The sequence below is a fragment of the Eptesicus fuscus genome, chromosome 16 (assembly GCF_027574615.1).
Source record: "Eptesicus fuscus isolate TK198812 chromosome 16, DD_ASM_mEF_20220401, whole genome shotgun sequence".
Classification (NCBI taxonomy): Eukaryota; Metazoa; Chordata; class Mammalia; order Chiroptera; family Vespertilionidae; genus Eptesicus; species Eptesicus fuscus.
The window spans coordinates 45,402,215-45,417,770 of NC_072488.1; the positions used below are offsets into that span (position 1 = coordinate 45,402,215).

The 15,556-nt window shown below is 47.3% G+C and overlaps 2 protein-coding genes across 3 annotated transcripts; both read left to right on the forward strand.

Annotated features, from left to right (window-relative positions):
• The first annotated feature begins 10,060 nt into the window (after positions 1-10,060).
• On the forward strand, positions 10,061-12,540 carry INO80B (INO80 complex subunit B). The gene is made up of 5 exons (XM_008147417.3): positions 10,061-10,171; positions 10,402-10,594; positions 10,803-10,921; positions 11,071-11,240; positions 11,929-12,540. The coding sequence occupies exons 1-5, from the start codon at positions 10,114-10,116 to the stop codon at positions 12,457-12,459; spliced, it is 1,071 nt and encodes a 356-aa protein (XP_008145639.1). The 5' UTR covers positions 10,061-10,113; the 3' UTR covers positions 12,460-12,540.
• A 504-nt stretch (positions 12,541-13,044) lies between these two features.
• WBP1 (WW domain binding protein 1) lies at positions 13,045-15,448 on the forward strand. 2 transcript variants are annotated; one of them, XM_054728090.1, is made up of 5 exons: positions 13,204-13,268; positions 13,433-13,519; positions 14,196-14,298; positions 14,427-14,603; positions 14,777-15,448. In XM_054728090.1, the coding sequence occupies exons 2-5, from the start codon at positions 13,481-13,483 to the stop codon at positions 15,235-15,237; spliced, it is 780 nt and encodes a 259-aa protein (XP_054584065.1). In that variant the 5' UTR covers positions 13,204-13,268; positions 13,433-13,480; the 3' UTR covers positions 15,238-15,448. The 2 variants fall into 2 exon arrangements, with proteins under 2 accessions (XP_008145638.1, XP_054584065.1); XM_008147416.3 differs by lacking the exon at positions 13,433-13,519 and having other exon boundaries at positions 13,045-13,268.
• Positions 15,449-15,556: the final 108 nt, after the last annotated feature.

A 15,556-nucleotide genomic window follows, 5' to 3' on the forward strand; every position in this document is an offset into this window, starting at 1 on the left:
CCCGGCCCACGTGGGTCGCCCGGGGCACACTGCATCTCTAGCCTGATCTCACCTGTAAGCAGCTTCCCAACAGACCCTTTCAACTTCCTACCATGCCAAATAGTCCTTCTTTGTCGCCTTCCTCGGTTAGGCTTCCTCCCAACTACCCTCCCATCCCTAACGGCCACAAGTCCAGGGGCACGTCTTGGAAACCTGTTCTGTCACTTCAGAACGGACGCCCTGGCTCAGACGTTTAACTTTCTGGGCTTCTGTTTTCTTATCTGTTCAATGGGGACACAGTAGTTATCTCCGGGTTGCTATGAGAATTACATATGACAATGAGGGTAAAATGCCCAGCATTGTGCCTGGCGTAACACAGGGGCCCCTTCAGTGGAGCGAAGAAGAAAAAGGAGCAGGTGCAGCACCCTCGTGCCCTTGGATGGGGCACCAGCGACCGCAGCTCCCTGGACCCAGACCTTAGGAGCCTTAAGACGGTGAGGATATAGCAGCATCCATAGTGGATATCTCCCAACGGTTTTTGCTGGGTCAGCTGAGACAGGATTACCACTCTCTGCTTCCGCAGAAAAAGGGGGCACCCTCCTCACCCCCAGAGAGCCTGGGGTTAGAGAGAAGGAAAGGGCAGAGAATGGACTTGCTGACCACACATGAGGCGTCTCGTGGGGACTTGAGAACTTAACTGGGAGAACTTGAGAGTGCGGCTCCTTCATAGCACATGGGCTGGAACCAGAGAAATGCCTGCCTTTAGCTTTAGAGAGCTCAGGTTAGCGTAACTCTGCTACGGCACATTATTCAATATTAGAGGCCCAGTGCACGGAATTCGTGCCTGGGTAGGGTCCCTAGCGGCTGCGGCTGCCCCCTGGTAGTCAGCGCAATTCATAGCGTGCAATACAACTCCCGGTCTCCCAGTCGAACTCCTGTGGGGATACTTTGCATATTAGCCTTTTATATATATAAATTATTTTAGAAAACCTGACTTAAAATTACTTCAGCAAAAGGGGAAATTTATTACCTTAAGGAACTAAAATGGCATAAGAGGTCAGGCTTTGGATGTGGCTTGACCCAGGCATTCACCTGGTATTGAGAGATCCCATCTCTTCCCATCATCTCGATCTTCTTTCCTCCAAGTTGACTTCACTCTCTACAGCATAGCAAGATTGTTGAAAAAAAATTCTGGGTCCATATCTTTTCAGAGTAAAGGGGAGATAAATGGTGACAGAAGGAGACTTGACTTAGGGTGGTAAACACACAATAAAATAAAATTCTTATTTAAAAACACACAGAGCCTAGTTTGTTTCAATGGTTGAGCATCAGCCTATACTAGGGAGGTCATGGTTGGATTCCCAGTCAGGGCACATGCCAGGGTTGCAGGCTCTATCCCCAGTAGGGGGCGTGCAAGAGGCAGCTGATCAATGATTCTCATTGATGTTTCTATCCCTCTTATCAAATTAAAAACACACACACAACATAAAAACACACATCAGAGTTTTTTAAACACTCCTAATCCTACCTTTTAAAAATAATATAGCCCACCCAGGTAAGTGTTACACTGCTGGGAGAACAGCAGCCGTAAGCTGGTTGGCATCCTGGGCCTGGTTCCTACCAACTCTGTTGTTAACTATACCAGGATGACTGCATAATAAAATAATAATAATAATAATAATAATAATAATATAGCCCAGTCAGCATGGCTCAGTGGTTGAGCATCGACCAATGAACCAGGAGGTCACGGTTCGATGGTTTGATTCCTGGTCAGGGCACATGCCCTGGTTGTGGGCTCGATCCCCAGTAGGGGGTGTGCAGGAGGCAACCCATCAATGATCCTCTCTCATCATTGATGTGTCTCTCTTTCTCTCCCGCTCTCCCTTCCTCTCAGAAATCAATACAAAATAATAAATAAATAAATAAATAATAAATATAATATAATATAATATAAAGTTAAAAAAATAAATGAGTAAAAATGCCTTCCCCACCATCACAGAAAAACACTGAGATAGTATGGTATCTCACACTGGCTCATGAGAGACCGGTGTGGCTCAGTGGATAGAGCGTGGCCTGCAGACTCAAGGGTCCCGGGTTTGATTCCCGGTCAGGGCATGTACCTTGGTGCGGGCACATCCCCAGTGGGGGGCGTGCAGGAGGCAGCTGATGATGTTTCTCTCTCACATCGATGTTTCTAATTCTCTCCCTCTCCCTTCCTCTCTGTAAAAAAATCAATAAAATAATTTTTTTATTTAATTAAAATTTAAATTAGCCCTAGCCGGTTTGGCTCAGTGGATAGAATGTTGGCCTGCGGACTGAGGGGTCCCGGGTTCGATTCTGGTCAAGGGCATGTACCTTGGTTGCGGGCACATCCCCAGTGGGGGGGGTGTGCGGTGGGCAGCTGATCAATGTTTCTAACTCTCTGTCCCTCTCCCTTTCTCTCTGTAAAAAAATCAATAAAATATATTTAAAATTTTTTAATTAAAAATTCACAACTAAATAAACTTAATTTATTTTTTAATTGATTTTAAAGAGCGGAATCGGGAGTGGGGGGATGTCCATAAGTTGCCCTGACCTGGAATCGAACCTACCACCTTTTGGTATATGGGATGACACTTTAACCAACTGAGCCACAACAGCCAGGGCTAAATAAATTTCATTAAAACAAAGTGAGCTCTGGTCGGTGTGGCTCTGGTCGGTGTTTAGAGTATCAGTCCAAGAACTGAAGGATCTCAGATTCCTGGGCATGTACCTGGGTTGTAGGTTCAATCCCTACAGGTTGGAGCTCGCTTGCTCGCTCGCTCTCTCTTCTTCCCTCCCTACTTCCCTCACTTTTGGAAATCAATGGAAAAAAATATTCTTGGGTGAGGATTAACAAAATTAATTAATTAATTAATTAATTAAAGCAAAACTCATCGCCTCCTAATTATTTTACTACATTTTCCTATTACCTCTTGAGGTTGTTTACATCTATAGTATCTGTTTGGTGCAACTGCTATGTAATGGTGACCTACTGCACATCTCTTCCCAACTCTGTCTTGAGTCACATTCGCAATTGGCCATGGTGGAAGTGTTACTTACACAACAGAAATAGGTGAACTCTATAAATAAGGGCCCCAACGCACACCCCAGAGCTTTGGATAAACATTTACCAGCATGGTTTGGTGCATAATCTTTCCAACCTTTTCTTTTGCTTGTGACTCAATCTCCAGTAGGAGGCATGTGGATCTCCAACTATGAAGTAGATGTTGGGGGGAAGGGTTGTTGGTCACCCAGAGTTCAAATAATCTTCCTATTTCTGCACAGCCCTCTACTGTGGATAATATTAGCAAGTTAAGGCTCTACCCTCTTTCTGGCAGCTGTAGGACATTCATCCTCCCTCCCACTCTTCATAGCCAGGGGTAGGCACTTAGCCTAAGCCAACCAACTGGAATGCTCCCAACTGGACTTTGAATCTTGAATGAGTGAAAACAAGTTCCAGGAGAGTTCAGTTATTATTACCGCACCTGCAGCCCATGAGGAGTGGGAAATCCCCATCAGTAGATTCCTGTGGTGTGAACTTGGTGTGAACTTGGTGTAACCTCAGCAATGTGTTCTTACTGCCTGGCCTCCCTGGGTTCCCAGCCCTGATCTAGGGAAAGTACAAGATGAGCCCAAATCATTTTGTAGTGCAAGGAAGTAAAAAAAAAAAAAAGTGCTCAAAAAATGATGGAGACATGTCAAAAGGACACAGAAGCCATCTTAAAGAAATGCCCACTGACAAAATCTGAGACAAATTTGAGCATAAAATAAATAATGATGGTAATGTATTACAACCTGCTGACTGAAACAGGAACCCTTACTGATATAAATAAATACATATGTGAATGAATATAAGAAGAGAAAGCTCTTCTTCACAGAATGCCAACTAATACATGTAGATGGAATAATGGAAGTAAAAAGGTTATTACACCGTTTGGCAATTGTTAAAGTAGTGTTGATTTATGCTGTATTTACCAATGGATACTAAGCCTGGTAGGTGGAGGTTTGATGAAGAACAGCATATTAGTTTCAGAGTATTTCCCCAGAAAATACGCATTAATTACAAAGGTGAAAATGGTGACTTTACAGTGAAGAGAACTGACAGATACTGCCTTGACCAGGTGATCAAGTTCAGTATCATCAATAGTGGGGTAGGCTGACATCATGGACCTCCTGATGCGATACTCTGAAAAGAACACGCCATAATCTTTTTTGTGTGTGTGTGTGTGTGTGTGTAGTACTCCTACCGAGAAGTTATGGGTCTAGATATGAGGAAACACCAGATGGATCCAGGTTGAGGGCCATCCTACAGAATCACAGGCCTATACTCTTTAAAACTGTGAAGAACACAAAAGAAATGTTCCAGATTAAAGCTTATCAAAGAGCTTGGCCAGTGTAGCTCAGTGGTTGAGTGTTGACTCATGAACCAGGATGTCATGGGTCAACTCTTGGTCAGGGCACAGGCCCGGGTTGCAGGCTCAATCCCCAAATAGGAGGCATGCAGGAGGCAGCGGATCAATGATTCTCTCTCATCATTGATGTCTGTATCCCTCTTTCTCTCTCTGAAATCAATAAAAACATATTTTTAAAGGGGGAGGGAGCTGGCGGGTTTGGCTCAGTGAATAGGGCGTAGGCCTGAGGACTGAAAGGTCCCGGGTTCGATTCCAGTCAAGGGCACTTACCTCAGTTGCAGGTTTGATCCCTGGCCCTAGTCAGGGTGCATGCAGGAGGCAACCGATCGATGGCTCTCTCTCATCATTGATGTATCTCTGAAATTTAAAAAAAAAAAGTTTCTCTCTCTCTCCCTTTCTGAAATCAATAAAAACATATTTTTAAAAAATAAAATAAAATAAATAAAAACGTGGGGGAACAAATCAGAGACATGATAAGTAAAAGTAATGCATGGTCCTGAATTTGGATTCTGGGCTAGAAAGGAAAAGGTAACACTGGGCAGATGGTGAAATTTGAGCGGGGTCTGTGGATTAGACAGCAGTGCTGTATCGGCGTTAATTTCCTGATTGGAAGGGGTGGCACAAAGGTTATAGAACAGTGAACTTGTTTTGAGAAAAACAGTGAAATATTTAAGGTTGAAATAGTATCATGTCTACAATTTGTTCTCAGGTTAATTAGAAAAGGAATGATAATGGGGTAAGGGAGAAAATGGTAAATGTTAACAGCGAAATAATCTGCTTAAGGAGATAAAGTTCTCTGTACTCTTCTTGAAACTTTTCTGTAAGTTTGAAATTATTTCAAAATAAGTTCTATTTTAAAAATAAGGCCAAGAACTCTTTCAGAAGAAGTTTTTCGTTTCAGCCTACAAACATGCTCAAATCTCTGTCACTCCAAACAAAGCAAAACTAAAAACAAAGCCATGAAGCTGGTGGCTGCTAGCTGTCGCCATTTCCTCCCTGCAGGATATCAGGATGTGGAGGAAACACCACTGGACCCAGTGTCAGGAAGCCTCTGTTTGAGGCTGGCGCTGCCACTCCTGAACTATGTGACTTTGGCCAAATCATGCAACTTCTCTGAGCCTCAGTTTCCTCATGAGGGAACAACAGCATCTTCCTTAGGGAGATGCCCTGGGGATCAAGGGAGAGAAGGGATATACTTAAAAGCAGGTTATCAACTCTTAATTCTAACTACAGGTGATCCCTCATTTTAACTTCTGGTGATACAGGACTATTGTCCTCACATCCTGCTAGGATGTATCCTGTTCTTAAAGTTCAGCCTGCCCTTTGCAGAACTGTACACGGCTGATCATAGCCTTTTCCTGACGATACCCTTTGCCCTTGAGTGCCTTTCTTGCCTCTCTTGACCTCCTCTTCTCAACATAGCCTGCTCCTTCTGCCTGCCCATCCAGGACAGGTGCCCACTCAGGTCTGTTCCCAGTCCTTTCCTCTCCATCTACTTGCTCATTTTGGAATGTCTCATATGTCCCCAGCTTTTTAGGGACCTCCATTATTATGCTGATGACACCCACCACTCAATCTTTTGCACTGGCCTCTTCTCTCAGTGGTCCATCTTATTTTGACATCCCCACAGGCACTTCAAATGTACCTTAGGTGCCCTAGCCAGTTTGGCTCAGTGGGTAAAGCATAGGCCTGCAAACCAAACCAGGTTCAATTCTGGTCAAGGGCACATGCCCGGTTGTGGCTCTATGCCCAGTAGGGGGCATGCAGGAGGCAGCTGGTTTTTTTCTCTCTCTCCCTCTCCCTTCCTCTCAATAAAAATATAAAACAAATAAATAAATAACTTCATTTAAAAATTTACCATAGGCAACACTAAATGTTTCCCTTCTTACTTGCTTCTGTCCCTATATTATCTTATTTATTTAAAACACCTTATTCCCCCAACATATTTGGACTAGAAATAGTTGTTTACTATTATTGTTGTTGTTTGCTTATTGAACATCTATGTGCCAGATATGACCCTAGGTACTTTGCATTCTTTTTTTTAAAATATATTTTATTGATTTTTTACAGAAAGGAAGGGAGAGGGACAGAGAGCTAGAAACATCGATGAGAGAGAAACATCGACCAGCTGCCTCCTGCACAACCCCCACCAGGGATGTGCCCACAACCAATGCACATGCCCTTAACCGGGATAGAACCCGGGACCTTTCAGTCCACAGGCCGACGCTCTATCCACTGAGCCAAAGCGGTTTCGGCTACTTTGCATTCTTGATTTGCTTTACTCCTTAAAAAAGCCCTATGAAGTAGATCCTACTTCATTCCATCTTACAAAGCTGGAATCTGAGGTTCAGAAAGCTTAAATAACTTTGAGCCCAAGGTTACATAAGTAACAAGTGATAGAACTGGGATTTGATACTAAGCTTGTCTTACTTTTAATATTAATCACTATAGCCCAGCTGATGTGGCTCAGTGATTGAGCGTAGATTTGAGCACTGGTTCTGTTCCCAGCAGGGCACATGACTGGGTTTCAGGCTTGATCCCCCACAGGGGATATACAGGAAGCAGCAGATCAATGTTTCTATCTCTTTCCCTCTCCCTTCCTTTCTCTCTAAATATCAATAAAAAACGTTAAAAATATCAATCACTATATTACATTGACTTCTTCCTGACTGAATTCCCATATATAATTGCTCATTGATTCCTTTTCATTTTTTGTTTGTTTGTTTTAATATATTTTATTGATTTTTTTACAGAGAGGAAAGGAGAGGGACAGAGAGCTAGAAACATCGATGAGAGAGAAACATTGACCAGCTGCCTCTTGCACACCCCCTACCAGAGATGTGCCTGCAACCAATGTACATGCTCTTGACCAGAATCGAACCTGGGACCTTTCAGTCCGCAGACCGACGCTCTATCCACTGAGCCAAACCGGTTTCAGCAGATTCCTTTTCATTTTTATCAAGGAATTATCTCTTGAATCAGTTATTTCTTTGTTCACTGCTGCTACCTTGTTCAGATACACATCTCAGACATATTTAAATATATGTATATATGTGGTAATTTTTTCTAATTATAATTGTGATATACACTGGCTGTAAGAAAATTCATTACAGATCTAGGTAGTGAAAGTTCTCTAACCCCAACTTCTAAAGATAAGCACCATTAACTGTATAGCATACATTCCTTGATTTCTTTTCCATGTATATAGTAGCATATTATGTCTTTAAATTTTTTTATTTTTTATTTCAGAGAGGAAGGAGAGGAAGAGAGAAAGAAACATCAATGATGAGAATCATCAATTGGCTGCCTCCTGCACGCCCCCCTACCGGGGACCAGGCCCACAACCTGGGCATGTGCCCTTGACTGGAATCCAACCTGGGACCCTTCAGTCCGAAGGCTGATGCTCTATCCACTGAGCCAAATGAGCCAGGGCTAAAAAATTTTAAATTTTAGAGAAGACGAGAGAGAGAGAGAGAGAGAGAGAGAGAAGAGAGAGAGAGAGAGGAGGACGGGGGAGGGAGAGGGAGAGAGAGAGAGAGAGAGAGAGAAACACATTGATGTGAATTGGCTGCTTCCTGATCTCGGGATCTGATCAGAAAACTAACCCACCACCTTCTATTACACCAGATGAGTCCCAACCAATTAACCACACCAGCTAGCGTTATTATGTCTTTTAAATGGAATCACATCATCTTGAAACTTGCTTATTTCCTTTATCAACACACACAGAGCTACCTTGTGTGTGTGGTTTTTTTTAGTTTTTTTTATTTCTTTATTGATTTCAGAGAGGAAGAGAGAAGGAGAGAGATAGAAACATCAATGATGAGAGAGAATCATTGATAGGTTGCTTTCTGCATGCCCCCTACTGGGGATTGATCCCGAAACCCAGGCATGTGCCCTTGGCCGGAATCGAACCTGGGACCCTTCAGTCTGCAGGCTGACGCTCTAATCACTGAGCCAAGCCGGCTAGGGCTACCTTGTGTTTTTAAAATTATTTTAAACATACACATTTTATACAAAATTCAATAGACACAAAAGGGTATTTTATGAAAAACAAGCCTCCCTTCAGCCACCCATCAGTTTCTTGGGTAGCTTTCTGGGGCCTCGTTTCTTTTAATAGCAACATAGCCTCCCATTGTATGGATGTTCCAAATCCATATACCAACTTATTGTGGTGTTTCATTAGAGAACATTTAGATTGTTCCCAATGCTATTACCTACTAGAATCTACATTCCATGTCAGTCTTACCAATTACTTATCACTCTTAATTGTTTTTAGCAACAGGGTGCTCCACATTGCACAGATGCACCATAATTCATTTATCCATTTCTCTACTGATGAGAATTTAGGCTTAAACACTCTTTGCCCTGCTCGTAGGACACTTGTGCTGTTGAGCACTTCTGCCGTTTTGCCGGCAATCTGGTTTGTGTACCCCTCCACTCGCTCCTTGAAGTCAGAGGAGAGTGTTCGCATTCTTCCTAGTGTAAGGTGAACAGATTTTAACATTGGTAAAGCGGGACACCATTGACTGGGGGTGGGGGTGGGGGTGTTCTTGATTAAAAATTTGGTCTATATGGAGCAACAAAAATTTTCATAGAACGCAAAAATAGTATTGTAATATATTTTCTTATATTTCAACATAAGTACAATTTACAAATATAATAAATAAAAAATTATGTATAGTATTATTTTATTCTTTGGCATATTTCTCATTTGAGTGAATTTTTTTAGTAGATTGCTGTCGTTTAAAAGGTCATGAATTTGCCGTAACGTAAGTCGTAAGTGTCACTTTCAAGGCCGGCGCTAGACTTTTTGCCGCCACTATAAAATATAAATAATATGAGTACTGTCTGCTAAATTCAAGAAAATTTATGTACTTATGAAATAAATAAATAAATTACTTACCTAAATTATCTGAATAGCTGATTTGTAATGACATCACTTGTTTAACTAGCTTACTAGCACGCAGTACGATGTGTATCCTCTGAGAGACAGTTACAAAATGTTTTCGTCGTTGCCAATCCCAAAAAATGCCATTGCTCATTAAGTCCAAACAATGGTGGTCGAATTCTAACAACTGATCAACAATGCGAACTTTGATAAGCAGTTCTCGATAATCAGTTCTCAACAATTATTTGTTATTATTAAAGTTTAACATTATAAAATTAACAAAAATAATATAAAACTCATATCCTGGCTAAATAGCCACATGGCCGCCGAAAACCGTATATTCCCTTCCCGTTCTCCCGCCGTTCCCTAGCTTGTCAAAAAATCGGGACTTTTTTAAAACGCCCCGGGATGTGGGACAAATTGTTAAAAATCGGGACTGTCCCGCCCAAAGCGGGACGTCTGGTCACCTTATCCTAGTGTGCTCATTGCCTAGCCCCGAATGTGGCCGGGACTATACGCTCCCGACGCTGGAGTGAAATAATCAAATCGCCCGCGCTGGATTGGACGGAGAGACGGAACGAAAGGAAAGCCGCGCCTTTTGAATTGTCCCAGACCCAGGGTCCGGAACTTTGGTTGGGAGGATCGTTGTTTCTCGGGGACGATTTTAGCGTCAATGTGTACCCCGCACAAACATGGTTGCTACGCACCGGAAGTACCGGTTGTCTTGCTGGAATTAGTTCTTCCGCGGGGCGGAAGTGGCATGTCTGCCTGTTTCTGATCATTTCCAGCCCCGTTTCCTAGCAGGAACCCATGAGTAAGCTGTGGCGGCGCGGGAGCACCTCTGGGGCTATGGAGGCCCCTGAGCCAGGTAAGCGCGGGTCGATGAAGCCACTTAGGCCTTTGTAGAAAAGGAGTTCCTTTCTCGCTTCTCGGAGCCTTCAAGCTACCTCGCCACAGGTGGGAGGAGAAAGGCGGGGCTGTTGCTATGGTAACAGCGAGTACCGCGGGAAGAGTGGGAGCCCTTAGGGAAATTGGGTTCTTCGGGGCTCTCACTGCCCCACTCCTGCCTCACACCGCTGACAGGCTCTCCTTCCGCAGGGGAAGCGCTGGAGTTGAGTCTGGCGGGTGCCCACGGCCACGGAGTGCACAAGAAAAAGCACAAGAAGCACAAGAAGAAACACAAGAAGAAACACCATCAGGAAGAGGAAGCTGGGCCCACGCAGCCGTCTCCTGCCAAGCCCCAGCTCAAACTCAAGATCAAGCTGGGTGGGCAGGTCCTGGGCACCAAGAGGTGAGGCCAAGAGAACCAAGGTTTTACTTAGGGAACTTTTGAAGGAAGCAAAGAAGAGAGACGCTGGCTGGGCTTTCCAGAAGATAGAATGGACACGGTGACTTCAGGGCCCAGGAAGAACCTGGAGGGTGTGGGGGAAGCTGGAGGTAGCTACTGAGCAGAAGGAAGATACTTGCTCGGCTTACAGAGTGGTGTTGCTTCTCTGCAGTGTTCCTACCTTCACTGTGATCCCTGAGGGCCCTCGGTCCCCCTCTCCCCTTATGGTTGTGGACAATGAAGAGGAACCAATGGAAGGAGTCCCCCTTGAGCAGTACCGTGCCTGGCTGGGTGAGAAGGATCCGGAGGTGGGGAAACAGGGGGAACCTGATTAAAGGGAGAAGGTTACTTCTGAGGAGGGAGAGAATTTTGAGTGTTCCAGTATTAACTTGGCCAAATTTGGGTGCCCCAGCTGAACAATTCTACTTTTATCTCTCCAGATGAAGACAGTAATTTGTCCCCCTCCCCACTTCGAGATTTGTCGGGGGACTTAGGGGGTCAGGAGGAAGAGGAGGAACAGAGGTGGCTGGATGCCCTGGAGAAGGGGGAGCTAGATGACAATGGAGATCTCAAGAAGGAGATCAATGAACGGCTGCTCACAGCTCGACAGGTAAATTGGTTCATTCTTTCTTCAGTTACCAGATATTTAGAGAGAACCTTCCATGTCCCAAGAACTTTGCTGGGCATGGGGCAATCACTGATGGAGAAAAGATACTTTTCTCATGGAGCTGGTATTCATGTGTGTGTTGGGGTGGGTAGGTAAAGAAGGAAATAATTTTGAAAAGCAGTTAAGTTCATATATACATATACATATATATATATGTATGTATGTAGGTAGGTAGGTATAGATAGATAGATAGATGGATAGATAGATAGTGATGAAACAGAAAGCGGTAGGAAAGAGACATTAGATAGGGAGGGAAGACCTCTTTGAAGAGCTAACATTTCCAGTACCAGAGGAGCTTTTCAGGCATTGAGCACTTATCTAATTGATGCTTCAATGAGATAAAGATTTAAAATAATAAACAAAAAAATCCTCAGAAATATGGTGCAGAGAATTTGGTACACAGGGCAGGCAGGTAATATTACTAACACTTTTCCTCTTGAGAGTCAAGGATCTAAGGCTGAAAGTCTGGAGACCTGGGAGGAGGCAGTATTCAGGGCTCCTGGAAAGGGAACTCATTCCACACTCCTCCCAAGGCCTGCGCTCCTTAGGACCCTTGCTTTCCACGTGTCCTCTTGGCCCTTCCTGCAGACCTCGCCTCCCCATTTTCTGACACCACCTCTTCTCTCCCCAGCGAGCTCTGCTCCAGAAGGCGCAGAGTCAGCCTTCCCCGATGCTGCCGCTGCCTGTGGCTGGGGGCTGCCCGGCCCCCGCCCTCACCGAGGAGATGCTGCTGAAGCGCGAGGAGCGGGCCCGTAAGAGGCGGCTGCAGGCGGCGCGGCGGGCGGAGGAGCACAAGAACCAGACTATCGAGCGCCTCACGAAGACTGCAGCGCCCAGCGGGCGTGGGGGCCGAGGGGCCGCGAGGGGGGAGCGGCGGGGAGGGCGAGCCGCGGCCCCGGCCCCCATGGTGCGCTACAGCAGCGGGGCACAGGGTTCCACCCTTTCCTTCCCACCTGGCGTCCCCACCCCCGCACCAGTGTCTCAGCGGCCACCCCCGCCTGGCGCTCCTCCGCGGTGTTCCGTCCCTGGCTGTCCGCACCCGCGCCGCTACGCCTGTTCCCGCACAGGCCAGGCACTCTGCAGCCTTCAGTGCTACCGCATCAACCTGCAGATGCGGCTGGGGAGACCCGAAGGCCCCGGGTCCCCCCTTTTGGCTACTTAAGGCCCTTTACCAGGACTCTGAACCCTCTCCCCTGCCCGGATTTCAGTGTCTTCCTTATTAAATTTTTTTCCGGTGCCTCGACTTGTACCGAATTTACAGAATTGACTGTATGGGGTACGGGAAGCCAATTCCCTGTCCACACATATTGCCCCCTTCAGAGCTTGCGCTGACGCCTCGGAAACGTCCACCAAGTCCGGGCTGGCCGCTGGCTCTCGACTCCGGCCGACTTTTGGGACTCCCATCTCTTCCAGCGGGATTACCTGGCGTGATCGGGCATTTGGCGTCATTCCAGGAAACAGGATTCCAGCCAATCAGAGGGGAGTTTGCTCTTCTGGGCGGCCGCTCATTGGTTGACAACTCGAAGCCTGTTCTGTTGTCCACGTTGGCTACTGTCGCTGTCAGTCAGGGCCGTGGGTCGAACCTTACTCCACTCTTTGTCTGGGAGAGCGCTTGTTGTCTGGGAGAGTGGCAGGGGCGCTGCTGTGGATTGGTCACCAGCAAAAACCTCCGATCCGATCCTATTGGCCCGTTCGCCGGAGCGCGATGCTGATTGGTAGGACGGAGCAACCTGGCTCCTAGTTGGCAGAGCTCTCCCCGGATGGGAGCTCCGGCCGCGGAGTGATGGTGGCGGCAGCGGAGATGGGCCGGGCAGGGACCATGGCGGTGGCGGCAGAGGTGGCAGGGGCGGGGTGGCTGGCAGCAGAGGAGGCTGTAGTCTTCGGGGGGCTGTAGGTGGAGGCATGGCTCGGGCCAGCAACGGGAACGGCAGCGAGGAGGCCTGGGGGGCACTTCGAGTGCCGCAACAGCAGGTATCCCATCAGCTCCAAAAGCATATCCCGATAGCCATCTATTTCCCTTTCCCCTTTTCTGTCCCTTTCTTTTGGGGGGGTTGGGTAGGAACTCACGGAGCCAAAGGTATTGTGAAGTTCCTAAATATGTCCCTTCCATTCTTTGTTTAAACTTTGTAACCTAGGTGCAGTTGACTTTGCCTGCAGTCTCATAGACCCATCCCCTGGCTGCAATGGGAGCTTGCAGCGACTCTCCAGTGACCCGAGGCATAGTGAGGCCCCAGGGAGGCTCCCTGTCTTGCAACAGTTATTTGTGATGCTTTTCTGTGTGCCTATTGTCACAACAGAGTCCAATAGCGTCTTCTCTTGAGGGAGCAATTTGGAGAAGAGCTGGAACCCAGACTCGCGCGCTGCCATCCTTTATCATCCACAGCAAACCATCTGGTTGGGAGCACTGCTCTGGGTCTCACACTGTCCCTCCTCTATCTTAGGAAGTCTGAGACTCAGGGGCGGAAAGGTCCACCGTGGGGATGGGGAATGGCAGACCATGAGGGACGATGAAAGCATCTTAGCTTTGGAAATTACTTCAAACCCTTTTTACCCATTGTCTGAGATTTTGAGATTGCTCTATCTTCTGGCTTCTGCCAAAACACCCCGTTAACAGAAAATGCCCTGGGGCCAGTCTATATGCAGAGCTGAAATCTGCCTCTGTGTTCACACCTTCGTCTTGTTCTCCAGGCTGATTTTTGCTATTCCAAATCCTCTTCCATGTTGACAGCCCTCAGATATTTGAACACTCCTCTCAGCATCACTCTTGCCTCCTCATAGATCTGTGTGACACTGGTTCACAGGGTGGGCTTGTGGGTGTGCATGCAGGGGCTGGGTGTGGGGGTGAACAGTGCCTTGGGCTGGAATCTCCCTTGGTGCTAAGTGCCTCCTTGCTCCCAGCTTCGAGAGGTTTGCCCAGGAGTGAACAACCAGCCCTACCTCTGTGAGAGTGGTCACTGCTGCGGGGAGACTGGCTGCTGCACCTACTACTATGAGCTCTGGTGTGAGTCTCTATGGGGGCTGTTCTCGGGTCCTTCTGCCCACCCTCCCTTGGACCTCAGAATTCTAACCTTCAAGGACCCTTCTTTGCATGGGAGGTATCTGAGACTCTTCCTCTTCACCCCCCTGCAGGGTTCTGGCTGCTCTGGACTGTCCTCATCCTCTTTAGCTGCTGTTGCGCCTTCCGTCATCGACGAGCTAAACTCCGGCTGCAGCAACAGCAGCGGCAGCGTGAGATCAACTTGTTGGCCTACCACGGGGCATGCCAAGGGGCTGGCCCTGTTCCTACCAGTTCACTGCTTGACCTTCGTGAGTGACTTGAGGCTCTGGGCTCACTACGAGTGGCTCCTCCCCAGTGAGGACCCTGAATCATCCCCACATTTTGTTCTCAGACATTTCAAAGCACACTTTTCCCTAACAGTAAAGAGACCACCACCTCACCCCTGGTTGCCTTCAACCAACCATGCCGTTCTTTCCTGCAGGCCTCCTCAGCGCCTTCAAACCCCCAGCCTATGAAGATGTGGTTCACCGCCCGGGCACACCACCACCTCCGTACACTGCGGTCCCAGGCTGCCCCTTGACTGCTTCCAGGGAATGTACCTGCTGCTCCTCCACTTCTAGCTGCCCTGCCCACTTCGAGGGAACAAACGTGGAAGGTGTTTCCTCCCACCAGAGTGCCCCCCCTCATCAGGAGGGTGAGCCTGGGGCAGGGGTGAGCCCTGCCCCCACACCCCCCTCCTGCCGCTATCGCCGCCTGACTGGTGACTCGGGTATCGAGCTCTGCCCTTGCCCTGACTCCAGCGAGCGTGAGCCAGTCAAGGAGGCTAAGGCTAGTGCTATTCAGCCAGATCTGGGGGACTGCTCCCCCTGTACACTGTCCCTAGACCCCATACCCCAAGTTCCTTCTATGGGGCTGGCTACCAGGGAAGGGGGCATCCCATAAGCAGTTTTAGGAGGGTGGGTTGGTTGCTTGCCCACTAGAAACAGCCCTGGTTCCAACTCCTTGAGTTTTCCTCAGCCTCTCCCTGCCTTCCTAGAACCTGCCTGAAAGGGCTGGAGTCCTGAGGACAGGGGCCATGTTTGGGGGACTGTGCTAGCTCTACCCCCGATGACATACACAGGAGCCTTTGATCTCATTAAAGAGATGTGAACCAGCTGCTTGTGGACTTGGGTGGTCTAGTGCTCAACTCACTTCATTGTACCTGAATGGCCTTGGAGGGGACAGGTAATGGCCACCTTTCCTAGCTTCTCTGAAGGACAGG

Coding starts and splice junctions, on each gene's coding strand:
- WBP1 (XM_008147416.3), top strand. CDS start 13,200: ATGGCTCGGGCCAGCAACGGGAACGGCAGCGAGGAGGCCTGGGGGGCA. Junction 13,269..14,195: donor TTCGAGTGCCGCAACAGCAG/GTATCCCATCAG, acceptor CCTTGCTCCCAG/CTTCGAGAGGTTTGCCCAGG. Junction 14,604..14,776: donor CAGTTCACTGCTTGACCTTC/GTGAGTGACTTG, acceptor TCTTTCCTGCAG/GCCTCCTCAGCGCCTTCAAA.
- INO80B (XM_008147417.3), top strand. CDS start 10,114: ATGAGTAAGCTGTGGCGGCGCGGGAGCACCTCTGGGGCTATGGAGGCC. Junction 10,172..10,401: donor TATGGAGGCCCCTGAGCCAG/GTAAGCGCGGGT, acceptor CTCCTTCCGCAG/GGGAAGCGCTGGAGTTGAGT. Junction 10,922..11,070: donor GCAGTACCGTGCCTGGCTGG/GTGAGAAGGATC, acceptor TTATCTCTCCAG/ATGAAGACAGTAATTTGTCC.